Below are 24,999 nucleotides of genomic sequence, written 5' to 3' on the forward strand. Positions count from 1 at the left end.
AGTTCCATTCATGCTAGTGCTCAGTGGACGTAGTCTTCATTTTTGATTTGTTGAGTTGCACCTTGACAGAATTAAAGACTGAGAGACACGTCCCAGGTTTGAGCATTACTAAAAACTAAGCTCACTTCTATTTATCAATGATGATGTCAGGCATAATAACAGATCCATTGCTTATCTGCATTACTAATCACCCACATGTTTCCCCCCCCCCCCACGGTCCGAATACTTGGAGGACTTTGTTGAGGACCCTGCTCAGAGAGACTTAAAGCTTTAGTGGGAAAAGAAGTTCTAATAGCATTTGGAGCAATGTGCAACAGCAAAACATGTTGAATGAGTCACATTGCAACATAACAAAAGATGTTTTTCAAAACACTTGTCCATTTATTAATCCAAACTGACAAAAAAAAAAAAAAAAAGTAGCTGGAACCAGAGACACAATCGACAATTTGACATTCAAACTGTGACAAACAAAGTTTCTGTAAAGTGCCAAACAAAAGCCTCACTGATAATATATACTTTATATGCACACGCTCGCGCACGTACACACACACACACACACCACATAGAAATCTAGATTTGTAATACACACACACAAAAAAATAAATGTATATAAAAACTAGTTACAGAGTAGATTCTGTTTAAAAAATGATTCTGGCCTTGTGAGTGTTTTCGGTTAAAAAGAATAAGAGGCGTTTGATCAGTAGTTCAACTGAGACTGAGGCTTTTCTCTGCGAAACCAAAGTCACGAGTGCTCGGACACATTGTGCAATTACGTTTGGTAAAACCATTAAATCCCCCCACCACACCCCCACGCACCGCCCCAATGATCTAATACATTCTAATGCCGCTCAGAGTTCATTTCTGATAAAAGGCACACAACAGGAAGGAGCGGTTCTGATGGCGCCTCGTCTGACGCTACTGCGACAAATCCTCCATCTAGATATCATTTTTACAAAAACGTTCCATCAGAAACTGGGATTTATGTTCCAGTTGTGTTACTGAACTTTAAAAAAAAAAAAAAACTACAAAAATCTATGCTTTGTTGTTTAAAAGTCAGTTCAGACACACGATTTGTAACCACTGCACAAATAACGAAGGTGGCGATTTAAACACTGTTCACGGCTTAGTGTTAATCAGACACATGGAGCTAAACTCTCAAAGACCATTAGTTCATCACAAAGACAAAACAGAGACACGATATCTTTGACCTTTTTGGATTAAAAAAATAAAAGACTATTAAATAACATAAATTAAAAAAAAATCAACAAAAAAATTTGCAGACAAATGGTTAAAAAGGATGAGCTTTTTTCATGAGGATTAGTGTCGAAGTTTATTTGTTTGAAGAGTCTAAGCTCCCAGAAGTGCGGGTTTGGGTGAAGTCTTCACAGATCCCCCAGTTACGTCTTCAGCCTCCTTTTAGTAGTAATTTCAAAGTAAGGGTCCTCACTTTTGCCTTTGCATTGTGGGACCTTCCTACTGATGCTGGGCTCTGTTTTTACTGCTTTGACATTGGGGCTGGTTTTCTGCTGAGAGAGAACTCGAGTTGGAGCTGATTCAGGTTTTAGAGTTGACTTTCCATTGACGGGGTTAGTTGTGGTGGCTTGTTTTCGCCCCACTCTCTGTGCTGTGGCTGGTATTTTCTGATTGGCTTGTGTGGTGGGCGAAGGGCTCTTGTTGCCCCCTGGGACCCGCCCGGGGACAGTGGTACCTCGTGGAGGGACAGCAGCAGCCTTGGTTGGGGCCGGCCCCTTAGGTTTGGCTGAGGACTCTTTGGTTTTAGGCTGGGAGGAGGGAGCTTTTGGCAGAGCTGGGGAAGCTGTCCTTGAGCTGGGGGTGGGGGTCCTGGATTGTGGAGTTGTTGCCCTTGGAGTTGGTGTCCCTGCAGCCCGTGTGGCCGTCCGCACACGCCTGGCTGCCTCTAGACGGAGGCGCGAGGCTGGGGAGCCAGGGCGGCGCTGTGCTAAGCGGGAGCGCTGGCTGGTGCCTGCGGGAGGCCGAGCATCTTTAGGGGCGGGTGCCCGTACTGGTGCAATGACGGAGCGAGGCACAGAGGTTGATGAGTGAGATGTCCAAGGGCTGGAGGATTTGGGGCACTTTGAAGATGGCTCGGGGCAGACAGGGCTCCGGGGTTGAGAGGTGGTACCACGGGGTGGTGGTCTGAGCTTCAGCTTGGAGGCCGAGCTTGGATCTACAGGAGCAGGTGATGGAGCTGCCGATGGAGTCAGCGCTCTGCGCTGGAGCGGCCCAACCTGACCCCCTGGGCTGGGAGACTGTTTGGAGGAGCTTCCCACAGGTGTCGAGGGCAGAGAGGAGGAACCTTTAGTAATGGCTGGCAGAGGAAGCTGGGTGGGCTTGTTGGGGGAGGAAGGCGTCATGTGGAAATTCTTCCTGGGTGCCGCTGTGGCACCTTTCCTGGGCAGCGTGGGTGTGCAGGCTGGGGAGGCCGTGTGTGAACGACACGTCTGGCCAGTCACTGGGGGCCTACAAACAGAGCTGGAGGAAGAGGAAGATGATGAGGCAGAGGAGGAAGAGGAGGAGGAAGATGAGATGAGGTTGTTGACAGCAGCGAGGGGGTCCATGTCAGGAGGGGGAGGCGGTGCTGCATTGGCATGCTGGTGGTGAGTTCCCAGCCCGGGGGGGCCTTTCTGAAAGGCCAGAATCTTCTGCTCCAGGGTGGTGAACTGCAGCACTCGCAGAGGGTCGTACTTCATCAGAAACCCACGCAGAGTGTCCCAGCCCCCCCCCACACGCACCATCACATGTTTCCCATGTAGCATCTGTGAAGAAGAAGTACTCGTTAAAACACAAAAGGCTGCTACAACCCTTCTAAGAAGAGTCGCATCTTTGTAGACGTGTATAAGAAAAAAATAAATAAATAAAGAAAAAAACATTGACATCTTCCTTGAAATTCCAAAAATAGTCTACGCAGAGCCACAAATAAGCTCGTCTATCCTGAGGCTTGGCACTAAAGACGGTGGTGCAATTATGATGTAATCGCCTAATGGAATCCACCACTACTGGGTAACAAGCTTACATGAGTCCAGCAATAGTACAACAGGTGCCAATACCAGATTCCTGCCTTACAGATACTGACCATCATGGTTCATTAAAAACAAGAATTTCTTTTCTCCTCCATTTCTCCGTTCACTTGCACTGATGTTTGGTCTCAGAAAAATCCATAAAATCCATTCATCTAACAGTTTACTTCTTCAATTACACAAATCCTAACATCTGGATTAAGTGTGTGTGTGTGAGTGTGTCTCACTCTAATAAAGATGGTCTTGTCTCCCAGTCTGTAGCGGCCCTCGGACAGGTACTCAATGGACACTCTGTTGGAGCAGTTGCAAGGTGGGTCATCCATGCCGTGCTCCTGTATGTGGGTAAGGGGAATAAAGTAGGTTTAACCATGCCATTCTTCTTTGCGAAACCTCTCAAGCTCTGTCAGGTTGCGTGGGAATCGGGTGTGACACAAATTCTCTACTGGATTGAATTCTGGGCTTTGACTGGGACACACCAGAACATTCACCTTGTTATCAGTAAACCATTTCTGTATAGCTTTCGCTGTATGCGTCAGGTCATTGTCTTGCTGGAAAACCAATCATTCATTCATTTGACCCCCTTTACAAGCCTTCCAGGTCCAGCTGCCAAGAAGCGTCCCCACAGCATGGTGCTGCCACCACGATGGGGATGGTGTGTCTGTGGTGATGTGCACTGCTTGGTGTCCACCAAACATAGTCTCGTGAAGAACTGGGGTAACAGGTAACAGTCCCTCTTGTGTTTCCATCCGATGACTTATGCTTTTCAATTAACCTGTTCTCGAAGTTGCTTGGTGTGTTCGTTTGTCTTCATGGCATAATTGTAGCAAGGAATACTGATTAAGCAGTGACTGGACCTTCCAGTACTACAAAAACTTGTGACACATTCACTGCACTCACGTCATCCCTTTTTCACTAATTGTGAGATTACTAGCACCAAATGACCGGACCTCTGTTGGATTAGTTCAGTCATTTTAAAAAGGGACTAATATTTCTGCAGACACTTATTTCACCTGACGTATTTTTATTTTATTGACATTACTTTGTAGAAACCTCTCTTCACTTTGATAATAAGGTATTATTCTGAAATGCTTTTCTCAAAGTTGCTACCTTACATTGGACATGATTGATTTATAATGTCAATAAAAGGGGGAAACATCTAAAGAGAGTCAATACTTTTTATGGGCACTATAATAATGCAATTGCACCCACTGAAGTGAGCAGGTTTCCTTTTTAAAATGTCTCTTCCAACACGAGAAACGTGTTGTGAGGTGAGGAAGTCACACCGGGCGAAAATCACTGAAACTGACAGAATTTGCTATAAAAGAAACCGACAAACATTTTACAAAATAAATGTAATTTATTTTATGCAAACTGCATTCAACTTCAATGGGTGCAGTTATTTTTACCCCAGCTGCCTCCTTTAGGAATAAATCCACCCACCCTGACAGTGTTTCACCCACCGAACTCCCAGTCTCCCCATTAACACTTACACAGTAAAACCCACAGTCGGTTGAAGAGATGGAGGATTTTCTCTGGACTATGAACAGTGGGTGTGTACTTATGGTTGTATGATGATGGCACAAATTTGGTCACGTGTTGCAATGAGTCACAGCGTGCCGTGGTCACATGGGGCGGGGGCTCGGATGCATCATGTACCCTGTGGGGCGCCACTGAAGCAGCAGAAGCCGCTGCCTGACGCTGATCATGGCTCTGCTTCAACTGGGTCGCACATGTGCAACCTATGTGCTGCTAACGTGATCATCTGTAGCCTATCAACACTTCACATGTCACACGGGCGACGGCAGACGCTGAACACGTGAGGAAGCTTCCTCAACTTCCACAACTCCACAGGCTACGCCTTTCTGAATTATGAATTAATTTATCATCTGAACACCACCTAAACATATGACAGTTGTCTTTATGCTTCAGGGGGAAAATATTCGCAGCAGTTAAAGCCGTTTCTGATGCAAAACTTGCCCTTTCCAGGTGGAAAGTCTCATTATGTGTGTTTATAGCTGTGTGGAGCTCATTCCCTGTTCATATGTTCCAAGTTGTCAGTCACAACTCACCCCAGGTTGGTAGAGGCCGCCATGCTGGCAGCACACGCTGAAGGTTTTGACGGCTGGGGGTGGCTCCTCTGTCATCAGCAGAGTCTCCTCCAGCTCGATCTCCTTCTCCAGCTTCACCAGCACAGGAGGCTCCACACCGTACCTAAGAAATGCACAGCACAAGTTTCAAACCAATGTTTAACTGTTACTTAATTATGTATAAAGCCAGTGGAAACTGTCTTTCTGTGCTCGAATACATACTTGGAGACAATGCGGCCAATCTCCAGCAGACAGAGACAAACCTGCCGTGGCTCTTTGTGCAGCACTGAGGTAGAAAACAAACACAAACAGATTAATAAATATACTAATCAAAGGAAGACGCTGCCACTTCTGCTCTCTTCAAAAAGTACAATGGGCAATAAAGAGGGGATGGGAAGTGACTAAATGCATGTGTTATATTGAAAAAAGTGCACAAGATAATCATTTTCTAAAGGGTGATTAGTGAAAAAAAAAAAAGGGGCATATTGACCACAAATAAAGAATCTGTGTGTACATGCTCCTATAAATCCCACGGTACAATCACTATAATCTGTTTTATGGGGAGCCCCCATACAGAGTAGTCAGGGTGATTGCTCTCCTCAACAGATCCTATTAAACCATTAAGACACAAGGCTTAAACAACAGATTCAGATCTTCTGCAATGATATTAGGAGCTTACAGCCGCGGTCTAGTCAGTTCATCCTGTTAACATTCCTCACTATGAAGCCAAACATTGTGAAGCAGCTTTTTATCTTCTTAAGTATTCTGAACATTTTGTTGCGCTTGGAATAAAAACATTTACGAGTCGATTAAAGTGACATTCTTTGCTGAAAAATCCCAGCTTTGTTCCGCTTGCCTACTTAAACACAACTTCAACTCTGTGTACTGTAGCACTTGCTGCCCCCATTTCTGGGAAATTTTATCTGGTTATTTAATAAGTGGATTGGGAAAATCTCTCTCACTCTTTGCCAAAGCACCAGAAGATGCACTTTAATAAGTGGGTTTCTGCATTACAACAACAGAGATTCATAACTGTCCAACCAGGTAAGGTGTTACTAGGTTGCATTGATCTAAAACAAAAAGGTTTCCAACAACGCAGAGGTCAGATTTACTACGACTCATGTTTTGACATGGCTGGATTTTAACTGCTGCACATGAACTAAAGGAGACAAGAGAGGGCAGAGGATGAGAGAACAGAAGAAATCAATCGTAGTTCTTACCAAGACCGTCTGACTCAAACAGATAGGTCTCCTCTACACCAATGTGTCGACACCAGGCCAGGAAGTTTGCCGTGTTGTCGCGGGCAAAGAAGGAGCCTGGGGAGGCGTCCTGCTTACATGCAACCTTCCTTGTGGGGAACAGCTGTGAGGACAAATAATTCATCATTAACCATCAATAGCCTGAGACACAGTCCCTGTAAGGACATGTGTTATGCAGTACTGCAGGCTCGGTACCAGTTTTGTCAGGTAATTGTTAATTGTCTGTTACACCTGGTGCATTTGTCACAATTGTGTGTAGTCTTTGTTAGAGACCCAAGTGCTACTATCTGCTGACTGGATACACGCTGGTCACGATTTCATTATTACTGACTCTCGTCTGTCACGTTGTGTAAATATTAGGTAAACATTTTATACCCGGCAAATTCAGAGTCGTCCAAACTGACCTGCAGGGCTCCCGCATGTGAGAGCATGAAAGCTGCCCTTTAGTTGAAGGTCTGAGCTATTTTCATCCCTGACTCACCTTGCTGAGTGCAGAGGGGCAGCTCTGGGCGATCTTAGTCTGCAGTACACCAATAAGCAGGCAGAGCTTCACGCCGTTATTCAGCTCCTCCATAAAAAACTCTGCTCTCACCTCCTCTCCTGGTAAAAGAAAGTGAAAAGAAAGAATACAAATCACTGCTTTCTCAAACCCAGTAAATACACCATGTATTTACATTTACAAAAAGACTGCAGATGAAAAAACAAACTCTTTGAGAGAGGATGGCACTTCCCCGACCCCTGTAGTAAATCACTGCCCCAGGGAACTCAACAAAAGGCCATGAGTCGGACTTCACATTTGGAAGAAAACCCAACAATGGCCATAACTCTAAGTGACAAAGGTCGTGCCACAAAAATTGATTTTCCACATGACATGAGCTGCAGCCTGAGGCTTGAAACTTTCTCCACTGCCTGCCACCAGTTCCTGCAACATCCTGCTACTAAGTATTGAAAACTGACAGTTTAAAAACACATCACATGTAACGTCACAGCCACAGCACCAATAACTCATATTCAGTGTTTGGTACATGCCCACATTCCATATTAATAAAAATGAAAGCAACGAAAATTCCAAAAGTTTTTAATTTGCAGAAAACATTGGAATCAGTTTAAAGTCTGTGAATTTCAAGAATGAAATGAGGGATTTGGTTCCACTGGTTTGCTAAGGTCCGGTTGGAAATAGCCCCACGCAAATCCTATTACATGCAAGACAGTTGTCAATTGTGTTTAACCGTTTTGCGAGCAGCGTGGGAGAAAATTTATTGGTGTGCAAGTGTCAAGTGTTGATTCACGTATCTCGAGGTTTTGTAGCCAGTCCTGCATCATTTTAATCATTGACAGCACCTTACAGTAAGGAATAAACCCAATAGGTGTCAACTCAAGATCTGTCCACTAACTGTCAGACAAGACAAAAAAAAAATAAAAAATTAAAAAAGGACAACCCAATTTCAGGTAGGACACAGCACTCACCCAGCATGCCAGTGAGCCAAATAGCCAGATCTTCCTGCATGGGCACCAGGGTTGCCTCATGTCGCACTGCCAGCCACTGATCGTACTGGAAGACATCTGCGAGGCCGGGGCCATGGCGCTGTGCTAATGGGCTGCGAGGGCTCCTGGGGCTCAGCAAGGGGGCATCAAACTTCTCACCAAACCAGGCCTGGAGACGAGGGGAGGGAAAATGGAAGTAAGATTAAATGGTGGGTTTCTGCTAATGTGGAAATAAATACAATACAAGACACGAATGTCTTGACAAACAGCATTATACAGTAATGCTCTGTTGAATTCCCTGAGACCTCTGAGGATAATACAATTAATATGGTCTACATCATCTTAGAAACATGAACAGAGAGGCTGGCAAAGTGCTCTCACAGATTAGTGTGGCTGCCTTCTTATTGAGACATCGCCCTAATCTGACCCGACTACTTTTCTCTCAGTTAGTTATGGTTTTAAGTGCATTTATGTTTTAAGCATCATCACCCTGGGCAATAGACTTTGTTAGTTCTCTTGCTGAAAGTTAGAGAAGATTTATTCCATTATCAAGTCTGTTGGCTAAATATGATTTTACCAAAAACACACAGAGACACAGGCTATGACATCAATGAATAGAACTGAAAAAAATTAAAAAATAAATAAATCTTTTAGACAGAGCCAGATTCATTTTCTATTAACTGGCTGTAGCCTTTTGTTAAATGGACAGACTGGACAGTGGTATTGTCTCACTGTCAGTAAGAAAGCATTGCAATGGTCCACAAAACACAAGGTTGTTGATTCAACTCCTCGTCTCTACAGGCCACATGATGACAAGGCCAAGATACTGACCCCAAGTTGCTCCCAGGGTGGGCTATAAAAAGTAATTAACAAAAACGTATAGATCCAATGTTCTCTGTTCAATAAGGTAAAATGAGCCCGATTAGTACTCGGCAAAACACTGCAAGTAAAAGAATAAAAACAAATAATAAATGGATATGGAATTCTGATACACTTGAACAGCCTTTAACACTGCAGAACTACAGCGTAATCAAACTCGCCATGTGAGGAATTTGTGCGACCCAGCCAGGCAAAGAGGAAGCGTCAGCGGTGCCGTCACACTTCACTTCAATGCTCTGCTGGAGTTGACTGCACGCACACCACTCACCGACTCTGGCACTGCAGCTCGACCTGGTTAAAACCCTGAACTGTGTGCTTCCAAACGACATAATCTCATTTTTATCTCCAACCACCTAACACCTTGTAGCACTGTGTTCTTTTATGCTTTTCAAGTGTTTCCTCTTTATAACCAAAACATCTTTATAACATTTTCTTCTTTCTATTCCAAGAATAAATACAGACAAGGGAAAATTGTTGCACTTCATTGCATTAGTGGGTGTCTAGCACAGGGCTCAGTGCCTGCAGCGGGATGCTGAGTCTAGCTCTTGACACTTATGTCCCATCATATCCATCTCTACTGTACTGTTGCACAATACCTCCTATTTCCTTACCTCTTCTACTTCTGCGTTGTGATTTCTTTTACATTGATACTTCACAAAGTCCTTCATATATACAAGAGATGCAAGATAATTTTGCAGCAGTTATGTTCAAATATTCTTAGATAAAATATATTTAACAATAAATGGGGACAGTTTTCTTCTCTTCTTCTCTCTTCAGTTTTATGGCATATGAACCCAAATTTAAGGCTATCTAAGCTCTTGACTTTGAGCTTTAAAGATCCATCGAATATAATATTGCAAACAACTTTTACAACATGGCTATGTATTTTTATTTTAACTGTTGACATGGCAGAGGGGTTAATCTAGACACCAGCAGCAGATGTGCACTATGAAAAGAGAGATTACATAACTCACTTCTGGATGACCCCCCCCCCCTCAAAATCAATTTGTTGACATCTGTTTAAGATACAGCCTTTAAATCAAGTCTATAACATGTCAATAATGGGACATTGCGTCCACCGGCTACTGAAGGGGTCATTGTACTTAAAACAAGGCAGAGTCTTGTTGTGGCCCTGAATTTATCGTGCTGGTTCTGGATACAAACAGGAAAGCTTCTGGATTCTAAACAGAGAGCTTGTTACATATTAATGTACTTCCGCTGATGCTGAACAGTCCCAGCAATCATCAGGATGCTATTAACTGAATGTGCATTTAGGCTGCAGGGAAAAACTGGCTGAGGGACACAGTATGTGGAACATCGTCCTACGGTGTGGAAGAATCCCTTTATCAGCTGGGCCTATGGAAAGTACATTCAGGCTGTCATTCTGTATCCTGAAGAAATATTTTCACGTCACATTTAAACTTTGCAGAGGTACTTCAATTTACACTGGTACTGCACTTCCATTTAAAAATGTTTTTTTTTTAAAAAAAAATGAGGAAAATGTTTGTATTTCTGCTAGAGGTTGGGCTATAAAAAGACTGCATCCTACATTTTTTTGTAAGGCGAATCCACAGAATCTTTCACTAGATGACTGGCTGAGTAGCAGTCGTGGCGGCAGACAGCAGACAGGCTGTTTAAGGAGCATGGGTGTAAAAAAACAAAAAAAAAAAAGTCTTGTGGGCCCCTGATACATTGACTGGGCCCCATGAGCAGAAGACTTTTGGTAAAAAGTCTACATCACTGTATCATATTGAGGGCATCCTAAAGGCCACTTTATCAAATTTGCTCCACTTTTGCCTTTTTATTTTTGTTTGCCCTTGTGGGCACCAGAGGTGGGGGATGCCCTCTGCTGCCCACCCCTGAGTCTGCCAATGCCCATCAGTGTGACCTCTGAACACACAGAAATTGCACTAGTGAAAGGTCAAAAACACCTGATGTTCTAAAGTGAAAAGGTTACTTCAAAAAAGATACACACATCTTTTACACACACATACATAAGACAGTTCAAAAGAGCAGGCAGCCTGCAATGCTCTGAAGATTCACAACAACATGTGCACATCTCCACATTCAGCTAATTAGAAAATGAGGTTGGTTAGTGTAACACTTCCAAGTTACGTAAAAGACGCTGCACCAATTAGTAAAGTCAACTGAACAGGGGGGATAATCCCTTCTCCTACTGTAATACGGCTTCACGGTTAGCATTCAGGTTTTAAAGCCGACTAATATTGTCAACTGAAATCTGCATTAGACCCAGCATAGGGGCGTTCTCAGTTAATCTAGTTTGCCGTGCACCACCCCTGTTCTTACTGGATGCAGGAATGTGGATTGATAATCCAACACACAAATGCAACCTACTGAGATATTCAAGCAGTTTGTGCTTGTATGTTACCATTTACGCTTCAGAGCTGATGCCATTTAAAACTGGAGGCCAGCAAGTCTTCTGAAATGATATTCAGTAGCTCAAGGAAGGAAATTGGTTAAGTGTTTATTCAAATAAAGTAAAAATTACATTTGGATTAGCTTTGATGATACCAAACGTGTCTCCAATTGACCACTTTCTGTTCCAAAAGTGTTTCCTTGTGTTAAACTTCCCATGGTCTGCCTGCTGACCTTTGAGCCTTTAGGATCACATGTAAACACACAGCTGTATAAATTGGCCAGCCTGAACTAAGGAGGTCATCCTCAAATATTGTTGGGTGACAAAAAGAAGTTGCTTTAGTAGAATGAAGAAATTTTAGAAGAGCAAACAATGACATTCTTAGCCACAGATATGTTACCATGATGATTAACACTGCTTCTCCAAGATTATCAGTTGTCAATCAGGCTTTCTGTGTTCAGCAATGTGTATCTTTGAGTATCTTTTTAGGTTTTTCTCCTATTTAAAAAGCCCAGTTCTTCTTTCAAACAAACAAACACACCCTTTCATACCTTCTGCTGCATTTAAAGCCAGTTAAAAAGAGCTCTGATGTTGGTGGAGACAAAAAAAAGCGCGTCACATTTGCGTCAAGAAGACAATGAGACAAACTAAGATGACATCAAAGAACTAATAGAGATGAAGCCTAATTGCTGTGTCACCTCATGTTGCCTTTGTCATGACACACGCAAAAACTACAGCTGACCAGCGAATATGTTAGGATGAGAAACTAGATCTAGGAAATCGTGTATAACCAGTATTTATCAGCTTGTAAGCTGTTGATACATCTGTTTGTTTTTGCTTAATTATATACTGTATGCAGGTTTCTGCTGCTCCGTGATGACACAAAAAGAAAACAATGGTTGGATGTCAGAGCGTCATAATAATACTAAATTCTGCAGGCATCATACTTACATACATACTGTTACAGTGCATTAATAGATGTGCACATATGCTACTTTTGCTTCCATGAGTCGATACATTTTCAGCATGGGTGAACGAAGCAGTCAGCGTGGGGCCAGTTATGAATGTGACTGTGCTCTACATGGGCAGTCAAGCCCTGAGCTGAGCTTCCAACGTAGCTGCAGTGTTACACAGTCTCTGCAGCATCACTACAGTCAGACATGGATCAATATCTTCACAGGGTGCTTTTGATTACATTCAATACCAAAATTCATACACTCTGCACTGTATTTCGTATTATGTACTGCATACAAACACACATAAACTACCTTAATACACATTAAACTGCAAATATAAGACGCAGATTTTCAGAGACGCTAATCGTAACATCACTGATGATGTTACTGTTCTTTAGTACTGCATTAAGATGAAGATAAAGAAATTGGACAACAAATTGTTATGTTTTTTTAAGCACTTCTTTTTTAAAGTAAAGTAAAAGTACTCTTACTATGTTTTAGACAAAGTCACAATGATGTGGGAAAACTGAAGGCTACTAACATATTCTTTTCTTGGGGAAACTATGGTGTGTCTCATACTGCACCATCTGACTACACTTAAAAACAATAACAACTTGGAGCAGACTCTTCACAGCCTCGTCAACACATCCACATCAGACTGAGAGGTTTCCTGTCACATGTTCCTTTCACATGCATATCGCTGGGATACATACTTTACATATCCACAGTCCAAGACGGGTGGGGCGAGCAAACAACGTTCCAAAGCAGATGACAGAGAAATCCCTTCCTCAATAAGGCGCGGCCATGAGACAGATCTGTAATTTTACCCGTTTGTTGTTTTGGATTTCAGGGTGGCTGACACTTTGTTGCTGGGAGGGGAAAGGAAAAAGTGTTGCACATTCCACCCACTCCCCCTAAAAAATGTGCAGCAAAACTCCTCCGCGGAACGTCAATAATGCGTAACAACAACAAGACAGCGTGCTGCAACGCAGGTGGGCTCGCCACAGTTGTTCGGAGGGAGACAGATGTCTGCAGTGCTTTACTTAATCTGAATAACTCCAACAATGTCAGGAACTCCCTGACTGCGTGAGCTGTTAGAAGAGCACTGATTTGGCTGAGGACGACACTATAACAAAAAGTCTTTGCCCCACTACAAGGTGAAGATTTAAAACCTAGAACAGACTAGATAATTTAACACAAACACATTTAAGTTACTTAACAACATATTTAAAGTACACCATTGTAATTTTGAAACTCCTTTATTTCCAACTTTGGAATCATGGGACCAATCAAAGCACACCTCACACTATATATGTATAAGGTAGTGGCCCTACCTGGATGCCAGCCTGGACAGCCATGACTGCGACAACAGGTGATTTACTTCTTCATTCTGTGGAAAGATAAGATGGACAGTTGTGTTAAAAAGGTTTCAACTTGACACTTTGCAGTTCAGAAAGAGCATATATGAGAAAGTCCAGATTACTTGAAGCTAGGATTTCCATGGTATTCGATAATGGAGCACTTATACTCTTATATAATACACTTAAACTTTGAGATCTGGGAAACTGCCTTTTCACTTTGTTGCCAAGAGACACGTGAGAAAAATCAATACCGCAATCATCTCTGTACCTTAGCTGGAGACAGGAAGGGAGTTAGGGAATTTAATGCTAAAAGCAAGGGGAAATAGAGTAACGGAAGTACTCGAGAAGAAATAACTTTTGTCTCGTCATCACCACGTAGTTGAACAACAGACACTGCATGGATTGACACAGTGCAGCCCCATTCTGGGACCATCTTCTCACTGTGCAGGAGACAGAGCCGGATCCATCTTCCAGAAACGCTCATTAAAACAGCTTAGAGCAACACTTTGACAAAAGTGAACAAACTAGTGACGAGCAGCAATCGGCTCTTGCCGTGTTAAGGATGGCAGCACTGAGCGAACTGGGGAACTAAAAAGAGAAGAAGAAGCTGCTGCCTCTTAGACACACTAATACAGGTTTTTTATGCTTTTGTTTATTTCAAACTCTTTAACTAGTCAGAGAATTTTGAATATTTCTGCATCATCATTCACTATAATGTAATCATACCTACAACAATTTATTACGTTTAATAATTTTCACATCGAAATATAATATTTTCACATAGCATTTTCAGCATCCAGTTAAGGATCAGTAACATCTGGACTGGACTTAACTCGCCGGTTGAACCTGTAGTGGTTGTTGAAGCTATTCTGCATGTACAAGACAGAAATTTTATTTATCAACAACTAAAAAAAAAAAAAAAAAAAAAAAAAATACATTTATAATATTGGGAATTAAATTAGGGCCAAAAGGATTCATTTGGGCTTTTCATTGTTGGACAGATGAACAAGCCACTGAAGCTGTGAGAAGTCATACATGTCTGACATTTAAATAGTCAATATCCAAAACACTTAAGTTGTACCTCAAAGCTCAAAATACCAAATGTAATAAATTCTGTTTATTCCCCTCCACCTCCTGGGACACCGTCATGACAAAACCCAATGACTGACTTGCAAGCTTAACTGGTCCCAGACAGACACGATTATTTCATAAATGTGGCTTTTCTATAGAAATATCCAGCTTTCTTCACAGAATAGCCAAGCACTGGTCATCTTCACATTCATTGTGTGATGAGTTATAAGGAACATTACAGCAAACTGTTTACCAGGATAAAGGGAGCAAACGGACACTCAGGATGGGATAAAGGGAAAGAGGAAAAAAATAAATTAAAAATTAAAAATTTGTTTGGGACACATTTTTTACTGGATACAGGGAGTCTCTGCTTTTTCCCCACCACACAGGATGTGAAGGATTATCCAGACACTCAGCTGTTCCCAAAGATGCGTTTGACAAAGAAAGGGTGGGGGGGGGGGGGGGGGAGAAAGCAATCACATAGATCCTAATAACACTGATAATTTAGTCAACACAGCTGAGACAATAGTGCCCCAGAAGCAGTTGCCCCCCACTCTCCTCAGACACACAAACCTTATACAAACTCAAAAATCTCCAACAAGATAGTTTTGGTAAAGTTCTACACTGCAGTATTTATATGTTCTGGTGTTTTCCCATTGTGCAGGATCGGAGTGATCAAACTTCTGTCCAAAACAGAAAGATTCCTACATCCTTATGTAGAGATGCCTCCATAACCACAGAGACTAAAATCACATCCTCAGTTGCTCATCAAAGCCCCCGTTAGAGAGTGCCGTGTCCGGTCATCCGACACCAAAGCTGCAGTTCACAAGACACGATGCAAGTCAGTAAGCAGGGACGAGTTGGGGAAGGAGGGATGACAATACAGAATGACTTACCTCGGAAGAACACAAATACAAGAGTCAGCAAAGGAACGGCAGCAAGCAGCTCCAGTCACCTTCAAAAGCACATCTTTATCAACACTGGACCAAAATCTTTGTCATCTGCTCAGCGCCGTTATTCCAGAGCAGCTCCTGCCTCACTCTGTAGTTCCACGAGTGAGTGAGGAGGGAAAGGCAGCGAGAGCCTGACAGGGAGGGAGGATAGATGGGAGCAGGAGGAGGTGCAAATGGAGAGCCCTGACTAATGAAATGGCTACGCTTCACTAAGCCCTGACCTCCCCCCTGCTCCCACCCCAACAATCCTCTCACGGCGCGACCCTCTCACAAAGCTTCTATTGTTTTGAGGCTTGCCACCGCACACATGCACACACCTCCAAGCCACAAACCCAACTAGGAACTCCCCAACCAGGATGCAGCGAAATGGAAGGAGATGCAATAGAGAAGGTGAGGTGGTGGGTGTGGGGGTTACCTCCGCTTCCTTTTCATGCCCCACCTCCATGTTACTCTCACCAGAATACTTCCTGAAGCTCTAAATTATACTCTTCAGAAAGGCTGAGTTGGGAAAAGGGAAATTAAGTGCAGATTTTTGCACTTTGGCGTTTTTGATGGTTTGCTGTCAAGCTGAGAGGGCGTCAACAAAGAAACTGACAATTGCATCCATGTGGAAAGTGTTTCAACAAAACTGCTTTTAGTTAGCAAAGTCTGAAAAACAAACCGAACACATGACGTCATACTGTTGTATCAGATGCCCAGATGTTGGTTTTCCACAGCTGTTTCAAACAGCTTGGTTAAATTGAATGAAATGTAGCATGTGATCTTTACTACATCAATCCCTTCAACCTAAGGTTCTCCAATTTTGGAAACATACATTTTCTTTTTTGTGTCATTTCGGATCATTGTCCACGTTATTGTTATGGCTCAGTTTTTACGTCGGATGCCCTTCCTAAAACAACCCTCCCCAATTTCTACCGGGCTTGGACCGGCACTGCACAGCTGGGAATCGGAATGGGCTGTTAGGGGTTTTGTGTCTTTCCCAGAGACACTTTGACATATAGCCGGGACCGGGGATCAAACCACTGATCTCACCTTACCAACAGAGCTACAGCCGCCCCTTGGAAACATACAACATATTATATCAAATGTCTTAGAGCACAAATTCATCAGCCTGGTGTCTTCAACTTCCCCTTGACATTTGGCTACGGAAACCGTCCATAATGGCTCCACTTTTCACCATGCAGGCATCACAATCAACAACACGGAGCAAAAGGGCAAATCTGTGGCTCTGGACTCCAGTTGTGTGCATCTGTGGCCCCGGCAAAGCCTGTGAGCATGACCCCCTACAGGAACCAAAGGCACCCACACACAGTCAAATGTCAAGCACAGAGAATCAAAGCCAAAAAAGAAAAAAAAGACAAAACATGTTTTATATGTGAAGAGCTTGGGAGTGGAACACTGCATAGAGCAGAGCCTGACACTGTGATACTGGTCACTACCACGCACATTCCCCAACGGTCGCAGAGGAAAAATGTCTGACAATGCATGCAGTCTTCTGCCATCCATCTTCACTCTGCCTTTTCCTCCATCATCTCCCTGCTTCTGTCAGCAAACAAGGTTTAGCTTCTGGAGGAGCTGAGCGTTTTCAAAATTACGGTCTTAGATTTCTTTGTGGCCCAAAATGCAATAGAGCCTCTTTGTGGATCATCTTACATCGTCAATTGTCTGGCTTTACATGAACATCATTTTTGGTAATTATATGATCAACCCGTTCACAGAGCAGTGTGGGAATTTGCAGCTTTCAAAGAATCCCATTTCTTGCTCAACATTAGCTTTTGTGCAGAGACACGTGAGAGATTCCTATATTTCAAAAACCAGAGTAAGATTAAAGAAGAAAATGTGGAACAGAAACTCAGCACACAAAAGACCCTGGTCAGGTTTAGGTGGACTAAACCTGTATTTCTTGTTATGAGACATAGAAGCTTTGTTTTGGGTTAAGGTCTTATTTCCTCAGGAAAACAGCTACTTCCAGATTCATTAGACTCTTTTGAAAAAGAGACTTTATATAGTGTTTCCAGATGTTACATTCAGTTCCACATTTTGGTTAATATTCTCATTTTACAATGAATGTGAGACCATTTGCACTAATTCAGGATCATTTTAAGGCCAGTGAGGCATTTGATCTTTACAAACATGCATTCGCGGTAGGTTTGGAGGGTGGGCGATTTCTTGAATACACAGTACTCAACTTAGAGCAGCTTGTTCTCTGTAGGACGTACTGAATGACTATATCAGCAGCACTGAGTACAAATTTCACCTAATTTCTTAAGCTGATGGGATGAGACTTGGCTTTGTTCTTTTGCTTCGCTCACAGACTCCTGCTTCCAGTCTAGTCTAGTGCAAATTCTGGGAGCGCTGCAACATTACAGCCCCACTTCAGGACCTATCCTATGCCACCATCAATCTGCCTCCTACTTGTGATTTAAAACAAATGCAACATACATAAATTGTAAACACTAAAAAGGGACCACTGTCATTAAGAGAATGGTTCAGAGTAAAAAGTCTGACTTTTTTCCAATTCAAAAGATCATATCAAAGAAACACCACAATGTAGTTAGTAAGCGCCCTTAAGTATGTTTAAAGTCATTTTACATAGTGTTGGTTTGAATGTTTAATGTTTCATGCCCTTGCTGCTTTACACTTCAGTTAGCTTGACATTAATATTACTGCTTGATGCACTGTCCAATTTATAAAAACAGAGGTGTTTTATATTTTGAATTGAATGGGGGAAGGTGGAGGAACCAAGCACCAACAGCTTTTAACAATTTCCTGTTTTGAGTAAATATTGTTTTTTTCAAATCAAGGAGGCTGGAAACAACTAATCAATTAAAACAAGGATGTTTTAATGCAGACATATGTCGCCAAGACTTTTAGATTCATCATTTTGGTGTGAACTAAAGGGTTAAATTAAACACTTAGGAAATGCATTACACAAGAATTCAAAATGTTGAGATATTGTGATATAGCCTAAAATAGAGTGGCATTATTCAGAGGCCCTATTGCTCGGCCCCAAACGACATACAGGTCGTTGATTTGCATTTTAATTGTGTTAATATAAAGAGACCACAAGTAATTTAGATAACTTTGCTTATTAATAGGCATATTATCTCTTTTCTCTTCAACACACAGCCCACTTCCTGCCAGGAAAATGTCCTGAATAAATTAGGGGAATTGCCTTTGTGTAGGCACAAACGAACAGTATGATATACTATAAGGAATCTCATCAGATCGTCCCTGGAGCCCGAACTGCACATAGATCTTAACGGCGTGTGTTCTTCAGAGCATGGAGATGAGACATCTGTCCGCATGTCACCCACGCAGGTCACCCATCTCTTTCTCTAGTCGCAGCCAGTAATCATTTAAGAGGATCAGCACTATCCCAGACAGCAGAGCACATCCACCTCAACAACGCTCCGTCATCACACACACAGCACGTGGCACACGCATGCAGCCTGCTACGTTACGGCGGTGCGTGCGAGCACTCGTGCATAAGTGCAAAACAGAAATGAGAACACATTATGTAATGACTTAAAAGTAGGTTTAGGCGGAAATGTCCTTTTGAGGTTCCACCACATTGTGCGTGTACGTGTCAAGGGATATAAACGAGGCAAACATGAGCAAAAAAAAAAAAAAGTCATTTTTAAACACATTTCTAAAAAGACCTCAAGGGGTCTTGTAGATTTTCATATGACAGGGCCGAGAAAAAGCATGTTCTATTTCCTCATTTCTTTCCCTGGAGGTTAATACAATTTCAGCATGTGTTTCCCTTGTTTGTATGCAGAGCTTGTTTGTAGGCCTGACCAGCAGCTCTCGGCCCAGAGCTTACGACACCCAGAGGGAAAAAGCAAAAAGATCTTTTGCACATACTTCTCCCGATGTCCACTTTATCCGAAAGCTTTTTACTTTGAACTACCGGAATGTTTCAGTCATCTTCAATAACTCAAAGGGGAAACTTTGCCTTTGGCTCTACTGTTCACAACACAGTCCACAAGAAGAATGAGTTTGTTTTATTTTTAGTGTTGCAAATTTTTTCAAGTCTGTTTTAATTTAGCGGATGGGTTTAGTTAGCTTATTCCCACTTTTGCAGTGTAAAGCCATAATTGCACTGTATATCAAATACATGTCCAATTGACTCTTGCTTGCTGCAAGACTGCTGACTTATGTACACTAACCATGAGTAGTGGCAAAGATTGAAGACATTAAAAACCATACATTACGAAAAACCCAAAGTTATTGTTTTAAGTGTAAAAACCCTGCACTGACCAGGCTCTATTCAAAATCCCCTCGTGATATGACATATTTTACAGCTAAATGCCTTTCATTTACTGCTCTGCTCAAGAACTTTTTGATGCGAATCAGGGCAAGGCTCTATTTTTACACATTTAATTTGACAACTTGAGCAGACAGAAACAACTGAGTGATATCTTTGTGTGCTTTTCCCCAGCACATGCGATGTGAAGTGGCCATGGGCCAGCTCACAGAGCCAGTGAACCTCCTGCGCCCTGTTCTATTCTGCTGGACCCCCCTCACCCCCACCCCAGGAGAATTCAAACTGCTTCTCTATTAAAATCCTTCCTGCTGAGCCCTTTGTGTCTGGATTTAATTACCCTGTCGGAGAAGCATTTTATTTAAAAGTCCGGCCTCCCCCTTATCATTACACATGGGGCCCGGCTGTACTGTGTAGCGAGGGAAATTCATTCAGTGGAGGAGAATGAAAAAGGTAAATATACATCAATGGTCTGTTGACAAAGTGAGCCCAACATGTTTAATTAAACTTTAGTTTCTAAGCAGATCCAGTCTGCCTGGGGCCTGTACCAGCTTGCTCATCATGGTTTTCCATGGTAAAGTCTACTCCCCTTTCAAGCAGGATTAAAACATTTCTTGGCCTTAGTTTTCTTGTCCTTGTTGGAGCAGTCTTTCCCTAGGTGAGACAGTATGAGTAAAGCCCGTCTTAAAGGCTTGAATGAGTGGAAGCCACCTGCCAATCCCATTTTGATTTGTTGACGCTAATCCACAGCTCAAGACCTGCCATCGGGTCAGCACCAGGATTTCAAAGCCCTCGGTGCTGACTCAGGATCAGTCCTCTTGCCCTGCTTTACATCCTCTTGAAGAACAGAGGAAAAACACAGACTGAATGTATTCATTCAAAGTATATCTTGCTTTTTTTTTTACGTAAAATATCACAACAAACAAACAAACAAACAAACAAAAAAAAAAAAAAAAAAGGAGCTATAGGCAAATATTAGGAAGGCAGTCTGTACCAAATACAAACCCAAATCTGTTTTCCTCCTTTTAAAAATTCCCTCCCGGTATTATGTCAGCATTTGAGATGCCCACTGAGTCGTTTCTGCCGAGTAACATCACACATGCTCTAACTGCAGTGACATCATTGCTTCAGTTCGAGTGACGGCCACTGATCCTTATTCAGCTGTTTTTTTAAAGTGTTCTGTGGTTGCAGATCGAGTGCATCACAGGTATCCTTTTAAATTCAATCACAACAAAAAAAAACTACAACGCGCCGTCACATACATCTGCCAATATGAAAGATTGTGAAATACACAATGTCCAAACATGCAGCCAGCAGTATTGCCATGTAAGACTATTAGGGTGAGTTTAGATAAGCCATCTCACCCCTTCCCCACTCTTTACAGAGGGTCAGACCAAGGAGATATGAAAGGTCAAGGGGTTGTTGAACTTAACGTAATCAGCTGTGTTTGTTTGTAACACAATCATCCTGGTGGGGAGGGGGTGGGTTTGAAAAACAGAATTGACACTTTGTTCTCGACAGTCTGAGAAGCTGTCAGTGCTTACAGGGCAGGGCAGTATAAGTAGATGTAACTTCTCTGCTTTAAGGTTTTTAAGAGAGATGCTATCAGGATGGCAACTGCCACAAGTATTGTAGTTCTGCAATGACTGATTTTAAAAAAACTGATCTGTTATATTTATTTTGAGTGATGTTCTTTAAGTTTGTTTTTGAAAAAGTAAATCTTTTTCAAATAATTATCTTCATAAGGAACACACTGATGTTTTTATCTATAGAGGCTTGCACCTTGTAATTTAATAGAAGCTGACCTGAGCCCTCAGAGTAAAGCTTACTTTTATACAAAAAAAAGATTTGACATGAACTGGTCCGCCCCTCCAGGCACTTGGGATGCTGCAACAATTCAACCAACCCCCTATGAATTCTGCTTGACGTTGCAATTTAAAATATAAATAAAAACATTGCAACATTTTTAGAAAAGCTGTCAGAAAGTCAAAAAGGGCTGAAAGTTTCTTGGAGGGACTGACTAACCAACAGATATACAACAGTCCTTCTGACTGTGAGATCGGTTGAGTTCAACTGCTCCAAAGATTGATATGGGTTTAACAGCATGGATACGGTTATTGAAATGATACAGATTGCTTCAATATGGATTACACTGTGATTCTTTGTAGTTGACAAAGTGATACAGTGTATTTTTATGTAACTGATACAACTGTCACTCCTCCGGTTTGCCATATATGAATAATGTATGACGTCCGCTCTACTGTGCAACTATTTATAGGATCTATACACAACACCCCCCCCCCCCAAAAAACACACACTTACCCCTGATTCATTTCCTGTAAGCTCTTCTCTAAATAAAGGAGGGGTAATCCAAGATTTCATTATCATCTACATTATGGTCACACATGCAGCATCGCAGCCCATATGTACACACATGCATTTTTAACTCATTAAATCCCCTTTGTCACATCAGATGTGTGTTTGTCTGTCTGTCTATTGTCTTAACTTCTTTTTTTGTAGGCCTGGAACGTGACGCCTGTTGCCAAAGATCAAGCAGATGGTGATTATGAGGATATTTGGAATTGGGGTTGCTACTCATGTGTGCACTCATTCATTAAGAGCCGGGCGGTGACAGTTTTGTCTGAAACACAGTGACGTATTGTATTGTCAGTAATCTGGTAACAGATCGATGTACAGCGTCAACCACAGTTTGATTATAGCCTTGAACCACCATCACAGCCTTGTGAACAATGGTCACTCAAAAGCAGCTCACTGTACATTTAGTAAATCGTCGCCCTGTACAAACCAACCGAGTAACCAGAGGCATAAACGTGAAGCTACAGTATGAAAGTCTGGCAACATGCAGAGATATTTCCCTCCAAATGTGATAAGTAGATTTGGGACAATACAACATCAGGGTTGTCAATTATAGCATAGCAACAATAATTATTCAGGAGGTTAACCCCTTTCTTTCTTAAGTTATGAGTTATAATTACATCAAATTTTATGTACTGAAAATATATAACCGATAGCATGAAGAACTCACAGCTATAATCAGAAGCAACCTGATGGCACAACTCTACTTCAAATCACTTTTTACATACAATGAAGGGACAGAAAATGGCCACTTATCATTTATCACAATGTCAAGTAAAGATCTAGTCTGTGCAAGGACAAAAAAAAAAAAAAAACTCAACATGGACTCATCACCAGCGTCTGACTATTCAGTGTGAATAGTGCCTCCCTGCTGTCTCCCTCTTTACAGGAAGCACCTGCTGAGCCTTTATCTTGGCCTTTTTTCTCCAACGGGAAAAGCGGGATTGTCACATGAACAGTTCATGAACATTTTTGATTTCCCTCTTTACTGTCCGGACACAAAAGGTACACCAGCAAGATGAAGCATGAACATCTCAGAGAGTGTGTTTGAAACAGGGACCGCACAACCAAACGTAACTGTGAACTTATGGCGAACGCACTTATCATCAGCCACGTTATTATCACCTCGGCAGACACAGTCTCCTAGGCGAGATATGCATCAGTCATCCACTGATCCTCTTACCTGGTTATTCCCACCTGCCACTCACGGATAAATGCGTTCATGGTTCCACACCGGTGGCCGTTGTTTCGAGCACAGAACCGTCAATCGCCTGCCACTACGAGGCTAAAGGGGAAAACTGTAAAGTGCAGGGATGCAAATTGGTTTATGTTACACCATCATTTCAACTTGATGATGGCTCATGCGGAAGGAAAAGCGTTTACTTAATAAGTGGAGTATAAAAGGTAAAGCTAAATAAGTTTAATTCAATAAGATGAGAGATGTTGTACTTGACTTCTATTATACCACTTTTGCCTGCACAGATTTTCAAATGCTTTATTAAACGTACTGTTACAACACACACACACACACAGAAGCGCACACACGAGACCGTTATTTTATGAAAAAACACGCGCGAGACTTTGCTCAGTATAAATAATATTTCTGGTAGCTTCCACGAGGGTCCCTCGTGGATTTGGGAAAGAAACGGGAGAAAACTTGGAAACTTTTAGATAAACTTTCCCCACTAAGACCAATTACGACAAGTCTAACAAAGTCTTACTTACCAGCGACACTAAGGACACATGAGTCTTCGAACGGGAAGTTTCGGCAGTTTATGGGACTTTAGAGCCTTTTTTTTTTTTTTTCTTCTGGAAATCTTGAGCTGCTTCTGCAACTGCCGGGACCTGCTCACGCTCTCCGCTGATGTATGTTTGTGGGCAGCGCTATTCGAATCAGCCAATCAAAGCGCTCGGTCGGTCTGTGGGCGGGGCCACAGGTTCACCTGAGTGTCATTTTACTGGACGTTGGAAACCCATTCATAGCATTATAATGCCAGGCTATAAAAGCGTCCTCGGTCTTAAAATAAGCCTGTTAAAGGGACTGTGAGTGATTTAAACGGAGAAAGAAGCCACTGTTATTCTTTTATATATTTATCTTTTTTCATTCACACTAATGTATGCAGTGTTTTACTGCTCTGTTTCCTCTTAAACAGTAATATCTACAGTAAATGCAGCTACGATTCTGTGGCCACTTCTTTTATTTGGACTTGCGTTTTCTCTACTTGTACACCCACAGTGTTTCTTCCCTTTATATGACACTAATGCAGCCCACACAATCAGAGATGCAGGCTTTTGAACTGCCCCCTGACCTGGATGGTCCCACTCCTCTTTAGTTTGCATGACAGGGTATCCATGGTTTCCAGAAAGAATAATAATAATAATAATAATAAACCACATATGGTTTCTTCTTTGGATGATACGGCTTTAACTTGCATATGTGCATTGCACAGTGAGCACAGCTCAGCTTCACAGGAAGTGATTTCTGGAAGTGTTCCTGAGCCCATGCAGTGATGTCCGGTAGAGAATCATGTCTGTTTTTAATGCAGTGGCACCTGAGGGCCAGAAGATCCGTGCATCCAGTTTTGACCTTCAGCCATAAATAAATTAATATTAAGTTTTCTTTTTAGAAACAACAATTCACTATAATTATGCTGTGAAAAACGTGTCTTAGCTTGTTCAGGGTCTCTTTTTTTTCTTTAGGACCCTTGAATATAGCAGGGGACAGCACTGCTTGCCAGAATGGTAATGCTGACCATCACCGTACCCCCATATGAACATCACTGAGACATACGGAAGGACTAAAAAGTACCCTGACCTATTTTCTGGTTTACAATGTGGAGAATGAGTCCTTTTACATACAGCTATTTCTTCAGGGGCTATTCAGGGCCAG

The 24,999-nt window shown here is 42.2% G+C and overlaps 1 protein-coding gene across 3 annotated transcripts; it reads right to left on the bottom strand.

The window, feature by feature from the left end:
- Positions 1 to 360: 360 nt before the first annotated feature.
- Positions 361 to 23,982, bottom strand: gas2l3 (growth arrest-specific 2 like 3). Of its 3 annotated transcripts, XM_067490817.1 has the most exons (10): positions 23,835 to 23,952; positions 23,293 to 23,407; positions 13,416 to 13,471; positions 7,852 to 8,038; positions 6,866 to 6,984; positions 6,346 to 6,487; positions 5,348 to 5,411; positions 5,108 to 5,249; positions 3,266 to 3,370; positions 361 to 2,777 (listed from the first exon to the last, which is right to left on the bottom strand). In XM_067490817.1, the coding sequence occupies exons 3-10, from the start codon at positions 13,437 to 13,439 to the stop codon at positions 1,398 to 1,400; spliced, it is 2,163 nt and encodes a 720-aa protein (XP_067346918.1). In that variant the 5' UTR covers positions 13,440 to 13,471; positions 23,293 to 23,407; positions 23,835 to 23,952; the 3' UTR covers positions 361 to 1,397. The 3 variants fall into 3 exon arrangements, with proteins under 3 accessions (XP_067346918.1, XP_067346916.1, XP_067346915.1); XM_067490815.1 differs by lacking the exon at positions 23,293 to 23,407 and having other exon boundaries at positions 23,835 to 23,982; XM_067490814.1 differs by lacking the exons at positions 23,293 to 23,407; positions 23,835 to 23,952 and adding an exon at positions 15,410 to 15,595.
- Positions 23,983 to 24,999: the final 1,017 nt, after the last annotated feature.

This window comes from Channa argus, chromosome 21 (genome assembly GCF_033026475.1).
Source record: "Channa argus isolate prfri chromosome 21, Channa argus male v1.0, whole genome shotgun sequence".
In the NCBI taxonomy this organism is placed as follows: Eukaryota; Metazoa; Chordata; class Actinopteri; order Anabantiformes; family Channidae; genus Channa; species Channa argus.